Raw genomic sequence first — 19,285 nt, 5'->3', positions numbered from 1 at the left:
CTCAGGGACCTCTGGGACACTGTGAAACGCCCCAACATTCGAATCATAGGAGTTCCAGAAGAAGAAGACAAAAAGAAAGGCCATGAGAAAATACTCGAGGAGATAATAGCTGAAAACTTCCCTAAAATGGGGAAGGAAATAGCTACCCAAATCCAAGAAACCCAGAGAGTCCCAAACAGGATAAACCCAAGGCGAAACACCCCAAGACACATATTAATCAAATTAACAAAGATCAAACACAAAGAACAAATATTAAAAGCAGCAAGGGAAAAACAACAAATAACACACAAAGGGATTCCCATAAGGATAACAGCTGATCTATCAATAGAAACCCTCCAGGCCAGAAGGGAATGGCAGGACGTACTGAAAGTAATGAAAGAGAATAACCTACAACCTAGATTACTGTATCCACCAAGGATCTCATTCAGATATGAAGGAGAATTCAAAAGCTTTACAGATAAGCAAAAGCTGAGAGAATTCAGCACCACCAAACCAGCTCTTCAACAAATGCTAAAGGATCTTCTCTAGACAGGAAATACAGAAAGGTTGTAGAAACGTGAACCCAAAACAACAAAGTAAATGGCAACGGGACCACACCTATCAATAATTACCCTAAATGTAAATGGGTTGAATGCCCCAACCAAAAGACAAAGATTGGCTGAATGGATACAAAAACAAGACCCCTATATATGCTGTCTACAAGAGACACACCTCAAAACAAGAGACACATACAGACTAAAAGTGAAGGGCTGGAAAATAATATTTCATGCAAACGGAGACCAAAAGAAAGCAGGAGTCGCAATACTCATATCAGATAAAATAGACTCAAATAAAGGATGTGAAAAGAGACAAAGAAGGACACTACATAATGATCAAAGGATCAATCAAAGAAGAAGATATAACAATTATAAATATATATGCACCCAACATAGGAGCACCGCAATATGTACGGCAAATGCTAACGAGTATGAAAGAGGAAATTAATAGTAACACAGTAATAGTGGGAGACTTTAATACCCCACTCACAACTATGGATAGATCAACTAAACAGAAAATTAACAAGGAAACACAAACCTTAAATGACACAATGGACCAGCTAGACCTAATTGATATCTATAGGACATTTCACCCCAAAACAATCAACTTCACCTTTTTCTCAAGTGCACACGGAACCTTCTCCAGAATAGATCACATCCTGGGCCATAAATCTGGTCTTGGAAAATTCAAAAAAATTGAAATCATTCCAGTCATCTTTTCTGACCACAGTGCAGTAAGATTAGATCTCAATTACAGGAAAAAAATTGTTAAAACTTCAAACATATGGAGGCTAAATAACACGCTTCTGAATAACCAACAAATCATAGAAGAAATCAAAAAAGAAATCAAAATATGTATAGAAATGAATGAAAATGAAAACACAACAACCCAAAACCTATGGGACACTGTAAAAGCAGTGCTAAGGGGAAGGTTCATAGCATTACAGGCTTACATCAAGAAACAAGAAAAAAACCAAATAAATAACCTAACTCTACACCTAAAGCAATTAGAGAAGGAAGAAATGAAGAACCCCAGAGTTAGCAGAAGGAAAGAAATCTTAAAAATCAGGGCAGAAATAAATGCAAAAGAAACTAAAGAGACCATAGCAAAAATCAACAAAGCTAAAAGCTGGTTTTTTGAAAAAATAAACAAAATTGACAAACCATTAGCAAGACTCATTAAGAAACAAAGAGAGAAGAACCAAATTAACAAAATTAGAAATGAAAATGGAGAGATCACAACAGACAACACTGAAATACAAAGGATCATAAGAGACTACTACCAGCAGCTCTATGCCAATAAAATGGACAACTTGGATGAAATGGACAAATTCTTAGAAAAGTATAACTTTCCAAAACTGAACCAGGAAGAAATAGAAGATCTTAACAGACCCATCACAAGCAAGGAAATCGAAACTGTCATCAAAAATCTTCCAGCAAACAAAAGCCCAGGACCAGATGGCTTCACAGCTGAATTCTACCAAAAATTTAGAGAAGAGCTAACACCTATCTTACTCAAACTCTTCCAGAAAATCGCAGATGAAGGTAAGCTTCCAAACTCATTCTATGAGGCCACCATCACCCTAATTCCAAAACCAGACAAAGATGCCACAAAAAAAGAAAACTACAGGCCAATATCACTGATGAACATAGATGCAAAAATCCTTAACAAAATTCTAGCAAACAGAATCCAACAACATATTAAAAAAATCATACACCATGACCAAGTGGGCTTTATCCCAGGAATGCAAGGATTCTTTAATATCCGCAAATCAATCAATGTAATACACCACATTAACAAATTGAAAGATAAAAACCATATGATTATCTCAATAGATGCAGAGAAAGCCTTTGACAAAATTCAACACTCATTTATGATTAAAACTCTCCAAAAAGCAGGAATAGAAGGAACATACCTCAACATAATAAAAGCTATATATGACAAACCCACAGCAAGCATCACCCTCAATGGTGAAAAATTGAAGGCATTTCCCCTGAAATCAGGAACAAGACAAGGGTGCCCACTCTCACCACTACTATTCAACATAGTGTTGGAAGTTCTGGCCACAGCAATCAGAGCAGAAAAAGAAGTAAAAGGAATCCAGATAGGAAAAGAAGAAGTAAAACTCTCACTGTTTGCAGATGACATGATCCTCTATATAGAAAACCCTAAAGACTCTACCAGAAAATTACTAGAGCTAATCAATGAATATAGTAAAGTTGCAGGATATAAAATTAACACACAGAAATCCCTTGCATTCCTATATACTAACAATGAAAAAACAGAAAGAGAAATTAAGGAAACAATACCATTCACCATTGCAACAAAAAGAATAAAATACTTAGGAGTATATCTACCTAAAGAAACAAAGGACCTATACATAGAAAACTATAAAACACTGATGAAAGAAATCAAAGAGGACACAAACAGATGGAGAAACATACCGTGTTCATGGATTGGAAGAATCAATATTGTCAAAATGGCTATTCTACCCAAAGCAGTCTATAGATTCAATGCAATCCCTATCAAGCTACCAACGGTATTTTTCACAGAACTAGACCAAAGAATTTCACAATTTGTATGGAAATACAAAAAACCTCGAATAGCCAAAATAATCTTGAGAAAGAAGAATGGAACTGGAGGAATCAAGCTGCCTGACTTCAGACTCTACTACAAAGCCACAGTCATCAAGACAGTATGGTACTGGCACAAAGACAGAAATATAGATCAATGGAACAGAATAGAAAGCCCAGAGATAAATCCACGAACCTATGGACACCTTGTCTTTGACAAAGGAGGCAAGGATATACAATGGAAAAAAGACAACCTCTTTAACAAGTGGTGCTGGGAAAACTGGTCAACCACTTGTAAAAGAATGAAACTAGAACACTTTCTAACACCATACACAAAAATAAACTCAAAATGGATTAAAGATCTAAATGTAAGACCAGAAACTATAAAACTCCTAGAGGAGAACATAGGCAAAACACTCTCCGACATGAATCACAGCAAGATCCTCTATGACCCACCTCCCAGAATATTGGAAATAAAAGCAAAACTAAACAAATGGGACCTAATTAAACTTAAAAGCTTTTGCACTACAAAGGAAACTATAAGCAAGGTGAAAAGACAGCCCTCAGATTGGGAGAAAATAATAGCAAACGAAGCAACAGACAAAGGATTAATCTCAAAAATATACAAGCAACTCCTGCAGCTCAATTCCAGAAAAATAAATGACCCAATCAAAAAATGGGCCAAAGAACTAAACAGACATTTCTCCAAAGAAGACATACAGATGGCTAACAAACACATGAAAAGATGCTCAACATCACTCATTATTAGAGAAATGCAAATCAAAACCACAATGAGGTACCATTACACGCCAGTCAGGATGGCTGCTATCCAAAAGTCTACAAGCAATAAATGCTGGAGAGGGTGTGGAGAAAAGGGAACCCTCTTACACTGTTGGTGGGAATGCAAACCAGTACAGCCGCTATGGAAAACAGTGTGGAGATTTCTTAAAAAACTGGAAATAGAACTGCCATATGACCCAGCAATCCCACTTCTGGGCATACACACTGAGGAAACCAGATCTGAAAGAGACACGTGCACCCCAATGTTCATCGCAGCACTGTTTATAATAGCCAGGACATGGAAGCAACCTAGATGCCCATCAGCAGATGAATGGATAAGGAAGCTGTGGTACATATACACCATGGAATATTACTCAGCCATTAAAAAGAATTCATTTGAATCAGTCCTAATGAGATGGATGAAGCTGGAGCCCATTATACAGAGTGAAGTAAGCCAGAAAGATAAAGAACATTACAGCATACTAACACATATATATGGAATTTAGAAAGGTGATAACGATAACCCTATATGCAAAACAGAAAAAGAGACACAGAAATACAGAACAGACTTTTGAACTTTGTGGGAGAATGTGAGGGTGGGATATTTCAAAAGAACAGCATGTATACTATCTATGGTGAAACAGATCACCAGCCCAGGTGGGATGCATGAGACAAGTGCTCCGGCCTGGTGCACTGGGAAGACCCAGAGGAATCGGGTGGAGAGGGAGGTGGGAGGGGGGATCGGGATTGGGAATACATGTAAATCCATGGCTGATTCATATCAATGTATGACAAAACCCACTGGAAAAAAAAATAATAATTAAAAAAAAAAATTGTGGTTCTGGAGAAGACTGTTGAGAGTCCCTTGGACACCAAGGATATCAAACCAGTCAATCCTAAAGGAAATCAACACTGAATATTCTGTGGAAGGACTGATGCTAAAGCTGAAGTGCCAATACTTTGGCTACCTGATGTGAAGAGACGACTCAACGGAAAAAACCCTGATGCTGGGAAAGACTGAGGGCAGGAGGAGATTGGGGTGACAGAGGATGAGATGGTTAGATAGCATCACTGACTCAATGAACATGAATTTGAGCAAACTTCGGGAGATAGTGAAGGACAAGAGAAGCCTGGCGTGCTGCACTCCATGGGGTTGCAAAGAGTGGGACACGACTTAGAAACTAAACAACAATGTCACAGTTGGGACTGATTCTTTGTTCCAAATCCAAAAGAGAAAGTTCTCACTGTAACCCAAACTGCCTTATGTTCATATTCAAATGGACAGCTCAACTATGTAGCCATTAAAAACTGTATTTGTAGAAGGCGTCTAATTTGGGGAAATGTCCACAATTTATTTAGTTAAAAAAATAATTTTTAAATAATAAGCATAGCATCATTAGAATTAAGTTTCTCTAGAAAAAGACTACACATGTGTATCTTTAAGTTCCTATTTCCTCACGAAAAAATGGAGATGGTAATAATAATACTCCATAAAATTTTGTGAAGTAAAACAATATTTGCTAAGTACTTACTGTTTTGATACATGGTAAGTGTTTAATAAGCATCAACTAAGATTATTATTACTAATACCAAATGTGGTTTTCTCTAGCTGAAGAGCTTTACCTCTTTATAACAAATTCCTCAAAGTGGTATTGGCAGGTCACAAGTTACATAAAATTTTAAGGTCTTTGATAGACATTGCTAAGCTGTCTCCCAGTTGGACCAATTTACATTCTAACCAGTAGATGATTTTTATTTTCTTCTTTGTGATTTTCACAAATTTCATACAATAATCATGTATTACTTTTATAATGAGGAAAAAATAAATTATTTCTTAATGGTGGATTCTGTATGTGTTAAACCAAACAAACTGACTGGCTTTACTAACATAAAATAGGAAGGGAAACCAGGACCAAACATTAGGTGAGGCACCAGAGGGCATGGGACACAAAATCCAGAAGAAGGCTCTCAAGCCCAGTCCATCCCCTGTTTAACCCTATGAATAAGGACATGCTCTGAAGAACAAGCAGAAGGCTGGATGAGCTCTAGAGAAGAATCACACTGGAGAGGCTGCACAGCTTTTGGAAAACACACAAATGTAACCTCAGGGATTAGTCTCATCTGCCCTCTTGGGTTCATATGACATAGAACCCCCAGCTCATATTCCTGACAGTCTCACACACTACTTACCTTTATTGAGCCAAACAAAAGGCAGGGGTGATTGCACAGTTTTTTAAGAGCTCCAATACATATTAGATGAGAAGTATTTTCCAACAATCCTTGAAGACAGAATCTGACGGCCTGAGAATTTAACAGTTGTCTATAAAGTTCAATCTGTAGGGCTCCTGGTCGGCAAAAGACTACATTCTCTATTTTAGGAGGGAGATATTTATTTATGACTTCTTGGGTTCTTCTAAGGATGAAGAGTCCAGTGAGGCAAGTAAGTTCAGCTGCTCTTTGCTCTCCTAACTTCCTTTCTTCCTATGGAAAAATAGCAGACTTAAAAGTGTTTTAGACAAAAAAAAATACATGCAGTTAAAAAGAATATTAAATATTTTATCAAGATCAAACATTTACTAATTGCTTCCCTTCAGATTTATTTCAAACAAGAATTATTTGAAATACAGCTTAGAATAGAAAAACCAACAATCATCTCTTTAAATGTTTAGCATAATCATTTAATTAAGTGAAGCCACAGTCTCAGAATCCTTGCTTGTTTGGCTACTGCCACCACTGAGAACCACTGGAAATCAATAATCTACAAACTGAATTATCTGAAAGTAATCTTTTATGTGAAGATACAATGGTACAATAGTCTTAAAATCATTATCAAAGCACTAAAAAAGCAAATTCTTGGAAGAAAATATTTTTACAATTACTGATACTAAAACAAAGCCTTTAAGAAATTACTGGCACAAGGCGCTGCTGACTCTTTAAAAATCATTACACATTGTTTGTTCATTATATAATAGTACATCTTTAAAGTCAAAATACAATATGAATGAAATATATGTTTAAATTCTCTACATAGAATCTTCTAGTCTCCTACACTAGAATCTTCACAGTTTAAGTATATATTTGTTTCTATACAAATCATGGAAAATTTCCCTTATATTTTAAAACTATTTTCAATTTTTATTACAAAAAAACTGGGTCACAGGACATAAAATACAGTGATACAAAAATAAGAAAATTAAAGCTAACTTTCAATAACCAGAAATAGCAAACGCTGTCAAAACTTTTTATAAATATTTTCAAAATCATTTTGTTTGCATAAATATGCAAATATATTAGATGTTTTATTTTTATTTGTTACAAAAAAACATGATCTGAAACAATAAAGCTTCATGAACATTAGAAACTAGTTTGGCTTATCATCATAGTCCCCCATGTCTGGCACTTAGCATTTGGCCCACTTGAGGGATTTCATATATAAGTGCTGGGGAAGTAAATGAATGTGGTCTTATTTTTAAATAATGTATTATAAACATTTTCCCTTCTATGAAATATATGTATAAATAACTATTTTATATGGTTCCTGGTTCATGGAAACTGCTCAGTAACTATCTGTTAACTAATCACAGTATTGTATTAATTCTGGAATTTTTTTTTTCTCAATTGAACTGCTCTGAAATAGGATGCTTTTACAATTGATGACTTCTTACAATTACAACTGACAGTGTTTTGCTACTGGTACAAAAAATAATGGTGCATCCTAGAATTAATAGTATAATAGATGCTATGAAATATATACACCATGTAGCACCTAACTTAGATTTTTCTATCTTCAGTTCAGTTCAGTCGCGTCCAACTCTTTGAGATCCCATGGACTGCAGCACGTCAGGCCTCCCTGTCCATCACCAACTCCCAGAGTTTACTCAAACTCATGTCCATCAAGTCGGTGATGTCCATTGAGTTGGTGACCTCATCTTCTGTCATCCCCTTCTCCTTCTGCCTTCAATCTTTCCCAGCATCAGGGTATTTCAAATGAGTCAGCTTTTCACATCAGGTGGCCAAAGTATTGGACTTTCAGCTTCAACATCAGTCCTTCCAATGAATATTCAGGACTGATTTCCTTTAGGATGGACTGGCTGGATCTCCTTGCAGTCCAAGGGACTCTCAAGAGTCTTCTCCAACACCACAGTTCAAAAGCATCAATTCTTCTGTGCTCAGCTTTCTTTATGGTCCAACTCTCACATACATACATGACTACTGGAAAAACCGTAGCCTTAACTAGATGGACCTTTGTTGGCAAAGTAATGTCTCTGCTTTTTAATATGCTGTCTAGCTTGGTCATAACTTTTTTCCCAAGGAGTAAGCGTCTTTTAATTTCATGGCTGCAGTCACCATCTGTAGTGATTTTGGGGCCCAGAAAAATAAAGTCTGTCACTGTTTCCCCATCTATTTGCCATGAAGTGATGGGACCAGATGCCATGATCTTAGCTTTCTGAATGTTGAGTTTTAAGTCAACTTTTTCACTCTCCTCTCTCACTTTCATCAAAAGGCTCTTTAGTTCTTCGCTTTCTGCCATAAGGGTGGTGTCATCTGCATATCTGAGGTTTTTGATATTTCTCCCGGCAATCTTGATTCCAGCTTGTGCTTCTTTCAGCCCAGTGTTTCTCATGATGTACTCTGCATAGAAGTTAAATAAGCAGGGTGACAATGTACAGCGTTGACGTACTCCTTTTCCTATTTGGAACCAGTCTGTTGTTCCATGTCCAGTTCTAACTGTTGCTTCCTGACCTGCATACAGATTCTCAAGAGGCAGGTCAGATGGTCTGGTATTCCCATCTCTTAAAGAATTTTCCACAGTCTGTGGTGATCTACACAGTCAAAGACTTTGGCATAGTCAATAAAGCAGAAATAGATGTTCTTCTGGAACTCTCTTGCTTTTATGATGATCCAACAAATGTTGGTAATTTGATCTCTGGGTCCTCTGCCTTTTCTAAACCCAGCTTGAACATCTGGAAGTTCATGGTTCACATACTGTTAAAGTCTGGCTTGGAGAATTTTGAGCATTACTTTGCTAGTATGTGAGATGAGTGCAACTGTGCAGTAGTTTGAGCATTCTTTGGCATGGCCTTTCTTTGGGATTGGAATGAAAACTGACCTTTTCCAGTCCTGTGGCCACTGCTGAGTTTTCTAAATTTGCTGGCATACTGAGTTCAGCACTTTCACAGCATCATCTTTTAGGATTTGAAATGGCTCAACTGGAATTCCAGCACCTCCACTAGCTTTTTTCATAGTGATGCTTCCTAAGGCCCACTTGACTTCACATTCCAGGATGTCTGGCTGTGGTTGAGTGATCACACCATTGTGATTATCTGGGTCGTGAAGATCTTTTTTGTATAGTTCTTCTGTGCATTTTTGCCACCTCTTCTTAATATCTTCTGCTTCTGTTAGGTCCATACTGTTTCTGTCATTTATTGAGCCCATCTTTGCATGAAATGTTCCTTTAGTATCTCTAATTTTCTTGAAGAGATCTCTAGTCTCTCCCATTCTGTTGTTTTCCTCTATTTCTTTGCATTGATCGCTGAGGAAGGCTTTCTTATCTCTCCTTGCTATTCTTTGGAACTCTGCATTCAAATGGGTATCTCTCTCCTTTTCTCCTTTGCTTTTAGCTTCTCTTCTTTTCACAGCTATTTTAAGGCCTCCTCAGACATTTTGCTTTTTTGCATTTCTTTTTCTTGGGGATGGTCTTGCTCCCTGTCTCCTGTACAATGTCATGAACTTCTGTCCATAGTTCATCAGGCACTCTATCAGATCTAGTCCCTTAAATCTATTTCTCACTTCCACTGAATAATCATAAGGGATTTGATTTAGAAGATATCTGAATAGCCAAGCAGTTTTCCCTACTTTTTTCAATATACGTCTGAATTTAGCAATAAGGAGTTCATGATCTGAGCCACAGTCAGCTCCTGGACTTTTTTTGCTGACTGTATAGAGCTTCTCCACCTTTGGCTGCAAAGAATATAATCAATCTGATTTTGGTGTTGACCATCTGGTAATGTCCATATGTAGAGTCTTCTCTTGTGTTGTTGGAAGAGGGTATTTGCTGTGACCGGTGTGTTCTCTTGGAAAAACTCTATTATCCTTTGCCCTGCTTCATTCTCTACTCCAAGGCCAAATTTGCCTGTTACTCTAGGTGTTTCTTGACTTCCTACTTTTGCACTCCAGTCCCCTATAATGAAAAAGACATCTTTTGGGGGTGTTAGTTCTAGAAGGTCTTGTAAGTCTTCATAGAACTGTTCAGCTTCTTCAGCATTACTGGTCGGGGCATCGATTTGGATTGCCGTGATACTGAATGGTTTGCCTTGGAAATGAACAGAGATCATTCTGTTATTTTTGAGACTGCATCCAAGTACTGCATCTCGGACTCTTTTGTTGACTATGATGGCTACTCCATTTCTTCTAAGGGATTCTTGCCCACAGTGGTAGATATAATGGTCATCTAAATTCACCCATTCCAGTCCATTTTAGTTTGCTGATTCCTAAAATGCTGACATTCACCCTTTCCATCTCCTGTTTGACCACTTCGAATTTGCCTTGATTCATGGACCTAACATTTCAGGTTCCTATGCAATATTGCTCTTTACAGCATCGGACCTTGCTTCCATCACCAGTCACATCCACAACTGGGTGTTGTTTTTGCTTTGGCTCCATCTCTTCATTCTTTCTGGAGTTATTTCTTCACTGATCTCCAGTAGCATATTGGGTACCTACCAACTTGCAGAGTTCATCTTTCAGTGTCCTATCTTTTTGCCTTTTCATACTGTTTATGGGGTTCTCAAGGCAAGTATACTAAAGTGGTTTGCCATTCCCTTCTCCAGTGGAACACATTTCATCAGAACTCTCCACCATGACCCATCCACCTTGGGTGGCCCTACACGGCATAGCTCATAGTTTCATTCAGTTAGAGACGGCTGTGGTCCATCTGATTAGACTGGTTAGTTTTCTGTGATTGTGGTTAAAAATGTTTATTTCCTATTAGTTTGTTTTCCTTAGTTTTATCTATAATCTTTTTTTACCCTTATAGCTAAATCTTTAAGCATTTAATAAACATCTATGATTACTTCTTTATAATAAATTCCTAAAGGTGGTACTTCCAGGCCACAAGATACACTCAAATTGAAAGCTTTTAATACATATTGGCAAACTATCCTCCAATCATATCAATTTATATTTCAATTGGTAGAGGACAGTATTCTTAGGTACACTTGCTATTACAATGTAATCTAACCAATGAAAAAATCAGTAGAAAAGTACAAAAATCACTTCACAGTTATTTAATTTACATTTTTCAAAATAAGTAAAGATAAATATTTTTATATGTTTACGGTCATTTATAATTCTTTATGAAGTACCTACCTGTGAATCTTTTTAAAGTGATAATGTCATTTTCCAAAGTAAGAAATGCAAGAGAAGTTGAAAGATTGTGGAGAAAATAAAAAATTCACTCTACTAATTTATTTTTTCCTAAATTAAAATAATACCCAAGTTATGGATGATTTTCCCAGATAAACTACTCATCGTTAACCTATTTATTAAAGTAAACTATACCTCAGAAGCAGAAGGTTGTCTTGATATAATAATGGGTTCTTCATATATTTTTCTATAAGCTGACAAAGAGCCTAATATTCCTGGATTTACAAAATCAATTAATGTAAAAAATTCTTGGAGATCATTCTGAACTGGAGTACCTAAAGAGATAAAAGTGATGAGAAGGTCAAGTTTGTGTTTTACAGTATGAGTTTTTTTATAGAAATTTGTACTCTCTTCCCTCAGAGGACTACATATAAGCAAAGTCTCAAATTAAAAAAGAGCAGCTAAATCAAGTTTTTAAAAATTAATAATCATGTAAATTTTTAACTCTGGTTGTAACTGTGAACTGAAGTCTTATTTGGTACAGCATTTTGGCAGAGTACAGGCTCTAGAGTCTGACTGTGCTGTGCTTAGTCACTGAGTTGTGTCCGACTCTTTGCATGGACTACCCCATGGACTGTAGCCCACCAGGCTCCTCTGTCTGTGGGGATTCTCCAGGCAAGAATACTGGAGTGGGTTGCCAAGCCCTCCTCCAGGGAGAGTCTGACTATTTGGGTTCAAATGCCACCTGTATCTCTTACTCTCTGAGTAACCTTGAAAAGTTACTTACCCCAATTTTATTATTATGGTTGTGAGGATAAAATGAATTAATTCATACACTAAAAACAGTGCCTGGAGCACAGTAATGTTCCATAGCTGTTAGCTGTTACTGTTAGAACTGTGTGACTCTGGACAAAGTTGCTTAAGTTCTTTTAAGTTAAACTGGGGATTGTTTTTTCACTTAAAAAAGTGGAAAGATATAATTTCCCAGGATATTACAATGAAAAGTAAAGACAAAGGATGTGAAGTGCCTGACGTTTAGTAGACACAGTGAAAGGTACCTAATATCTTACAAAGTTATCAGATAAAACTGGGATCTTCATTAATCCTAAAGAGTGACAGAGACTCTAATGGATTGATATACCCTGCACATACTACATGCTCAATAACTTCTGGCTAACTAATTTTCAAAGAAACACCAGGATGTTTCAATAATTATAATAATGTCAAGTGAATATATAAGTCAGCACAGTAAAAGAGCATAATTTCAGATGAGTTTCAGATAAGAGACTACAAAAAGTTGTCCAAAGATATAAACAATATAAGGAGTACATAAAAATGCACTTATTTCAGTAACAAACGACACAAACTTTTACAATGTTAGGGATTTTTATGATCACTTTCTTCAAAATTAAATGGGTAGACCGAGGCTGGACCAATGCTTACTAATTTTTTTAATACATCTAGTTAGTTTTAAATTTTTTTAGACACATCACGGAGTTAAGAAAATATTATTTGTATTAATGTGCATTTTGTTAAGCCTTTAAAAGAATCCATGACAATGACTGATAAAAAAGTGGGGGAACAGGAAAAGCAAGAAGGGAACAAATGTACAAGGGTCACTGTGATTGACTTCCAGACAATCATCCAAATGATTAATCCAAGCTAATCATAGTAGTTCTGTCCCCTATGCCAATGACTGATGTTAAGGAAGAGTTTGTCTTAAACTAGGTTCTAAGAAGGAGAGCCTGAGATACAGATTAGCTACACATGATTTATGGAGAAATGACTCAGGAGAAAGGGAATCAGAAAAGGCAGGCAAAACAACTAACAATGTAGCTTGAGTTAATTTACAGGGAGCCTTAGAGCAAAAACTGCACCATATAAAGCTGCTCCTGAAATTACCCTAAGGTGAAGTAGCTGGCATTTTCTACTTGCTGCTCTATATGAGTCCGAGCTACAAGGGAGAGAAGCAGCTCTCATTCAACCAGTGATAATTCTCCAGATAAGGCAGGAGACACGAATTCTTTAACCAACAGCCCCAGCTGTTGGTGGGTCCGACAGCTCAGAAAAGGCGAGCTAGGGAGGGTACTGACAGTGTCTGCCAAGAGTATGCGATCCATCTTGTCCAGGAAGTCAAGAGAAAAAGGCAGAGCCAGCCCATTTTCGTTTAAACATCACCACATCTGGATGTGATGTCTGGAACTGCTCCGGCCACTTGTTACAAGCATAAGGACGAAGTCAACACCAAACACGGCACAGAAGAGAACAAAAACCAGAATCCTTGACAACATTGTTGAGCTGCTGGATCACCCCCCTGGAACGTGTCCTTGCTCTAGTTTGCAGTTGTGTGGGAGAATAAGCACGTTTGATTCACGTATCTGTTACCTGCAGCTGAAATCACCCTGATAGGCAAGCGAAAGAGGCAAACGCAAAACTGGAAAACAGAAAGGTGGGACGTAAGAAAGGGGCAGGAAAAGGATTCAGGGCAGAAAACAACAGGGAAGCAGAGTAAAGAAGGAAAAGAGGATACAGAGGATACAGGTTTGATCCCTGGTCCAGGAAGGTCCACACACCGGGGAGCAATTAAGCCTGGGTACCACAACTGCTGAACCCGTGTTCTAGAGCCTGAGAGCCGCAGCTAGAGAAGCCACCGTAAGGAGAATCCTAAGCGTGGAAAAGAAGAGTAACTCCCGCTCACCACAACTAGAGAAAGCCCACTCATAGCAACAAAGACCCAGTGCAGCAAAAAAAATAATAAACTTTTTTAAAAAAAGAAAAGAAGGGGCTATACGCTAGACAATACACTAGGATAGTATCATTCTAAGAAGTTGTCACAAATGTCATCTAGAAATACTTTAGTCCCCAGCTCGCTGCTTTTAGTATTCCTTTCTAATTCTAGACTATGTGGAACTTGTAGAAGAAGCTAAATAATATAACATTAATGAAAGTTCAGCAGCAATGTCCTGTGACAAGAAAAAAGGAAACACTGAAGATTTTTCAAGTTTGTGTATTTACTAAAATTATTTTCAGAGCTATGGAAGTGAAATTAAGAGAACTTTCTCTTCCCCTACCTCTATCCCAGCAATAAAAGCTTTTCATTTCATTGTTCACTTTTAAGGAGACATAAATCTACCACCCAACCCAAGTACAGCTATATCCATGTCTCTGATTTCCATAAAAAGGTATAAGAGCTCTTTATACATACTCTTAATGTGTATTTTTCCTTTAGGTCCAATAATTCCACTTTCAGCAGTCTACATAGAAAAAGTATGTACTTGTAGATATTCATCACATTTCAAAATTAGGTAATATCATAGAAAAATGTTTACATTAAGTGTATTTTGATGTACCTTGTGTGTCAATGAATAAAGATGGATTGTATGTACTGGACTGGCCAAAAAGTTCATTCAGGTTTTTCCATATGATCTTATGGGAAAACCCAAACAAACTTTTTGGCCAACCCAATATATACAAAAAACAAAGAAATATGCATGTATGTTCTCTGTGTGCATGTGTGTGTGTGTGTGTGTGTGTGTGTGAATAATGAAACATGACAAAGTGCTAACAGCTCATTAAGAAACTGAGACTGAAGGATGACTTCCACACTCTAGTTTGTAAGCATGCCATAATACAGCAGTACATATATGTATCTGTATGTCTGCGTATGTGGTATATATTTTTAACTTTCAATCTTCAATAAGAATTTTGCTTCAAATCTCATATTTTTCTTTTTTATACTATAAATAAAGGATATCTAACATCTAATGAAAGGTTATCTAACATAATGAGATGTTACAAATTGACCTGTGTCCCCTCAAAATTCGTATCTTGAAGTCCTAATTCCCAATGTGACTATATTTGAAAACAGGCCTTTTCAGGAGGTAGTTAAAGAAACTCATAAGGGTGAGGCCCTAATCCAACATGACTTATATTCTTTCAAGAAGAAAGAAAGACACAGGGATACACACACTCAGAGGACAGGCCATGAGAGGACTCAGCGAGCACACAGTCATCTTCAAGGCAAGGAGAGAGGCCTCAGAAGAAATCAAACCCGCTGATAGCCTGAGACTGGACTTCCAGTCTCCAGAACTGTAGGAAAATACATTTCTGTCATTGAAGAAATGTACCACCCAGTCCATGGTATTTTGTTATTTCAGCCCTAGAAGTCTAATATACCTCTATTAAATTTTAATTTTAATATTAAAATTTTCCAGGAAATATTAACCAAATATTCTTCACAGCACTGGGCCAGGTAAGAGCAGGAAACAAAACCAAAATTACTTTCACTGGATTCTTAGATAGCTTTTGAGCACCTATTATGTATGCAGCACTGCACATACTCATAATCAAATGTTAATTCCATAATAAAACACAAATCACCTTGGGAGTAAAATATTCTGCCACTATTAAAAAGAATTTATTCAGGCAATTCTGAGCAGAAAAAAACCAACGATAAGCATTTCTAAATACGAGAGGTTACCCAGTGCTAGTTTTCACCTAAATTCACAGCTCAGGAGCAGCAGTGACCAGGACAAGAAAGCAGAAACAGGGACCTCGCTGGTGGTCCAGGGGTTAAGAACCCACCTGCAAGGCAGGGGACTGAGTTCGTTCCCTGGTTGGGGAACTAAGGCCCCACATGCCACAGAACAACTAGAGAGCCTGCTTGCCACAACAACACAACAACGAGAGCAGCAAGAAAGGTCCCACATGATGAAACCAAGATCTGCAACTAAGACCCAATGCAGTCAAATAAATAAATTTATTTTTAAAAAAGAAAGAAAGCAGAAACAAGGTAAAGAAGACAAAGCACAAATAAAGGGGGCAATGCTAATTCCTCAAAGGAAATGACTTTATTGGTCATCATTAGGACAGTCCTTCTGAATGGAGTCCCAGAATCACTTTCTAACTGAAAATATTAAATTTAATAATCTCCAAAATATATAAGCAGCTCTTACAGCCCAATATCAGAAAAACAAACAACCCAATCAAAAAATGGGCAGAAGACCTAAACAGATATTTCTACAAGGAAGACATATGGATGGCTAGTAAATTCAAGAAAAGATGCTCAACATCACTGTTAGAGAAATCAAAACTACAATGAGGTATTCCCTCACACTGGTCAGAATTGTTGTTCAGTCAGTCAGTCATGTCTGACTCTTTGCAACCCCATGGACTGCAGCATGCCAGGCTTCCCTGTCCTTCACTATCCCCCAGAGTTTGTTCAAACTCATGTCTATTGAGTCAGTGAACCCATCCAACCATCTCATCCTCTGTCATCCCCTTCTCCTCCTACCCTCAATCTTTCCCAGCATCAGGGTCTTTTCCAGTGAGTTGGCTCTTCTCATTAGGTGGCCAAAGTATTGGAGTTTCAGCTTCAGCATCAGTCCTTCCAGTGAATATCCAGGGTTGATTTCCTTAGGATTGACTGGTTTGATCTCCTTGGTGTCCAAGGGACTCTCAAGAGCCTTCTCCAGCATTACAGAGCAAAAGCATCAATTCTTCAATGCTCAGCCTTCTTTATGGTCCAACTCTCTTTGACTACACAGACCTTTGTCAGCAAAGTGATGTCTCTGCTTTTTAATACACTGTCTAGGTTTTAATACGATGGTCAGAATGGCCTTCATCAAAAAATCTACAAAAATGCTGAAGAGGATGTAGAGAAAAGGGAACCCTCCTGCACTGTTGGTAGAAATGTAAACTGATACCGCCATTATGGAGAACAGTATGGAGATTCCTTAAAAAAAAAAAAAAAAAACAACTAGGAATAAATCTACCATCTGACCCAACAATCCCACTACTGGGAATATACCCTGAGAAAATCACAATTCCAAAAGACACATGTAGAGGAATTCCCTGGTGGTCCAGTGGTTAAGACTTAGAGCTTCAACTGCAGGGGGCACAAGTTCCATCCCTGGTTAGGGAACAAAGAGCCCGCATGCCGCAAAGTGCGGCCCCAAAAAATTTTAAAAAAAATTTTTTTAATAAATAAATAAATACGGCACATGTACCCCAATCAATGTTCACTGCAGCACTATCTACAATAGCTAGGCCATGGAAGCAACCTAGATGCTCGTTGACAGATGAAATAAGTCAGAAAGAGAAAAACAAATATTGTATATTAATGCATATATATGGAATCTAGAAAAGTGGTATTGATGAACCTATTTCCAGGAAAAGAATAGAAACAGATACAGAGACTTGTGGTCTTGTGGGGTTGAGAGAGCAGGACAGATGGAGAAAGTAGCAAGGACATATACACACTATCACGTCTAAAACAGATAGCTGGTGAGAAGTTGCCGTGTAACACATGAAGCCGAGCCTAGCACTCAGTGATGATTTAGAGGGGTACTACGACGAAGGGAGAGTAGGGAGGCTCAAGAGGGAGGTGATATATGTATAATTATAGCTGATGTGCATTGTTGTCTGGGAGAAACCACACAACACCGTAAAGCAATTTTCCGCCACTTAAAAAAAAAGTCTAAAAAAATTAAGAGTGGTATCATCCACATATCTGAGGTTGTTGATGCTTCTCCCACCTGTCTTGATTCCAGCTTGTAACTCATCCAGCCTGACATTTCTCATAATGTGCTCAACATATAGGTTAAACAAACAGGGTGACAGCAGACAGCCCTGTGGTACTCCTTTCTCAATCTTGAACAAATCAGTTGTTCCAAACAGGGTACTAACCATTGTTTCTTGACCTGCATAAAGTTCCTAGGGGACAGGTAAGATGGTCTGGTATTCCTATCTCTTTAAGAGCTTTCCACAATTTGTCGTGATCCACACAATCAAAGGCTTTAGTGTAGTCGATGAAAAAGGTAGATGTCTTGTCTGGAATTCCCTAGCTTTCTCTATGATCCAGTGAATGTGAGCAATTTGATCTCTGGTTCCTCTTCCTTTTCTAAACCCAGCTTGGACATCGGAAGTTCTTGGTTCGCATAATGCTGAAACCTAGCATGCAAGATTTTAAGCATGACCTCACTAGCATGGGAGTCACTGACTGCAACTGTCCGACCCACACACAGTCGGACACAACTGGTGAACAGAAGAACAACAAAAAAAATAAAATTTAATTTGTAATGCTAGTTAAATTGATATTTTCTCATAATGGAGAATAGTAGTAAAACTGTTCGTTTTTGCTAAAGGACATTATCTGATTGTCAAATAGAAGAGAATCCATTTTTTTGCACTGGGTCTGGGTCTGGTTGCCATGTGTGGGCTGTCTCTAGCTGTGGTAAACGGGCTACTCTTCGTCGTGGTGTGCAAGCTTCTCACTGGGACAGCTTCTCTCATTGCGGAGCACAGGCTCTAGACAGGCTTCGGTAGTTGTGGCTCCTGGGCTCGAGAGCACGGGCTCAGTAGTTGTGGTGCTCGGGCTTACTTGCTCCACAGCATGTGGAATCTTCCCACACCAGAGATCAAACCCACGTCCCCTGCATTGACAGGTGAATTCTCACCCACTGTGCCACCAGGGAAGTCCTATTTTTTTTTTAATTGCTCTACTATTATTACCCAAAAGTAATCTAAATTTATCACTCTTTATTTTTGCTTTCCCCTTGAATGCCAATCTTTTTAACACTATAGCTATTACTACTATTTAGGTAAGCAATATTGACGCCACATTGAGGTAAAGAGAAATAATCTCTGCTTTGCTCTTCCCACAATGTAACTAAATTCACCTAAATCTTTTTTTCCACTGCTTTTCTGGCCCCAGTTCAGTTCAGTTGCTCAGTCGTGTCTGACTCTTTGCGACCCCATGAACCACAGCACGCCAGGCCTCCCTGTCCATCACCAACTCCCAGAGTCCACCCAAACCCATGTCCATCAAGTCGGTGATGCCATCCAACCATCTCATCCTCTGTCGTCCCTTCTCCTCCAGTCCTCAATCTTTCCCAGCATTAGGGTCTTTTCAAATGAGTCAGCTTTTCACATCAGGTAGCCAAAGTATTGGGAGTTTAAGCTTCAACATCAGTCCCTCCAATGAACACTCAGGACTGATCTCCTTTAGGATGGACTGGCTGGATCTCCTT

General features: G+C 38.1%; 1 protein-coding gene across 6 annotated transcripts in view; it reads right to left on the bottom strand.

The window, feature by feature from the left end:
• RAD54B (RAD54 homolog B) overlaps window positions 1–19,285 on the bottom strand; it is a 113,871-nt gene that overhangs the window by 22,029 nt on the left and 72,557 nt on the right. For all 6 annotated transcript variants that reach the window (XM_043879866.1, XM_043879868.1, XM_043879869.1 and 3 more), the window contains 2 exons: window positions 11,451–11,590; window positions 6,081–6,371 (listed from right to left, as the gene is read on the bottom strand). In XM_043879866.1, the coding sequence (XP_043735801.1) occupies window positions 6,081–6,371; window positions 11,451–11,590 (431 nt within the window). The remainder of the gene's footprint in view (window positions 1–6,080; window positions 6,372–11,450; window positions 11,591–19,285) is intronic.

The sequence above is a fragment of the Cervus elaphus genome, chromosome 21 (genome assembly GCF_910594005.1).
Source record: "Cervus elaphus chromosome 21, mCerEla1.1, whole genome shotgun sequence".
NCBI classification, from domain to species: Eukaryota; Metazoa; Chordata; class Mammalia; order Artiodactyla; family Cervidae; genus Cervus; species Cervus elaphus.
This window is presented reverse-complemented; position numbering and strand designations above follow the sequence as displayed.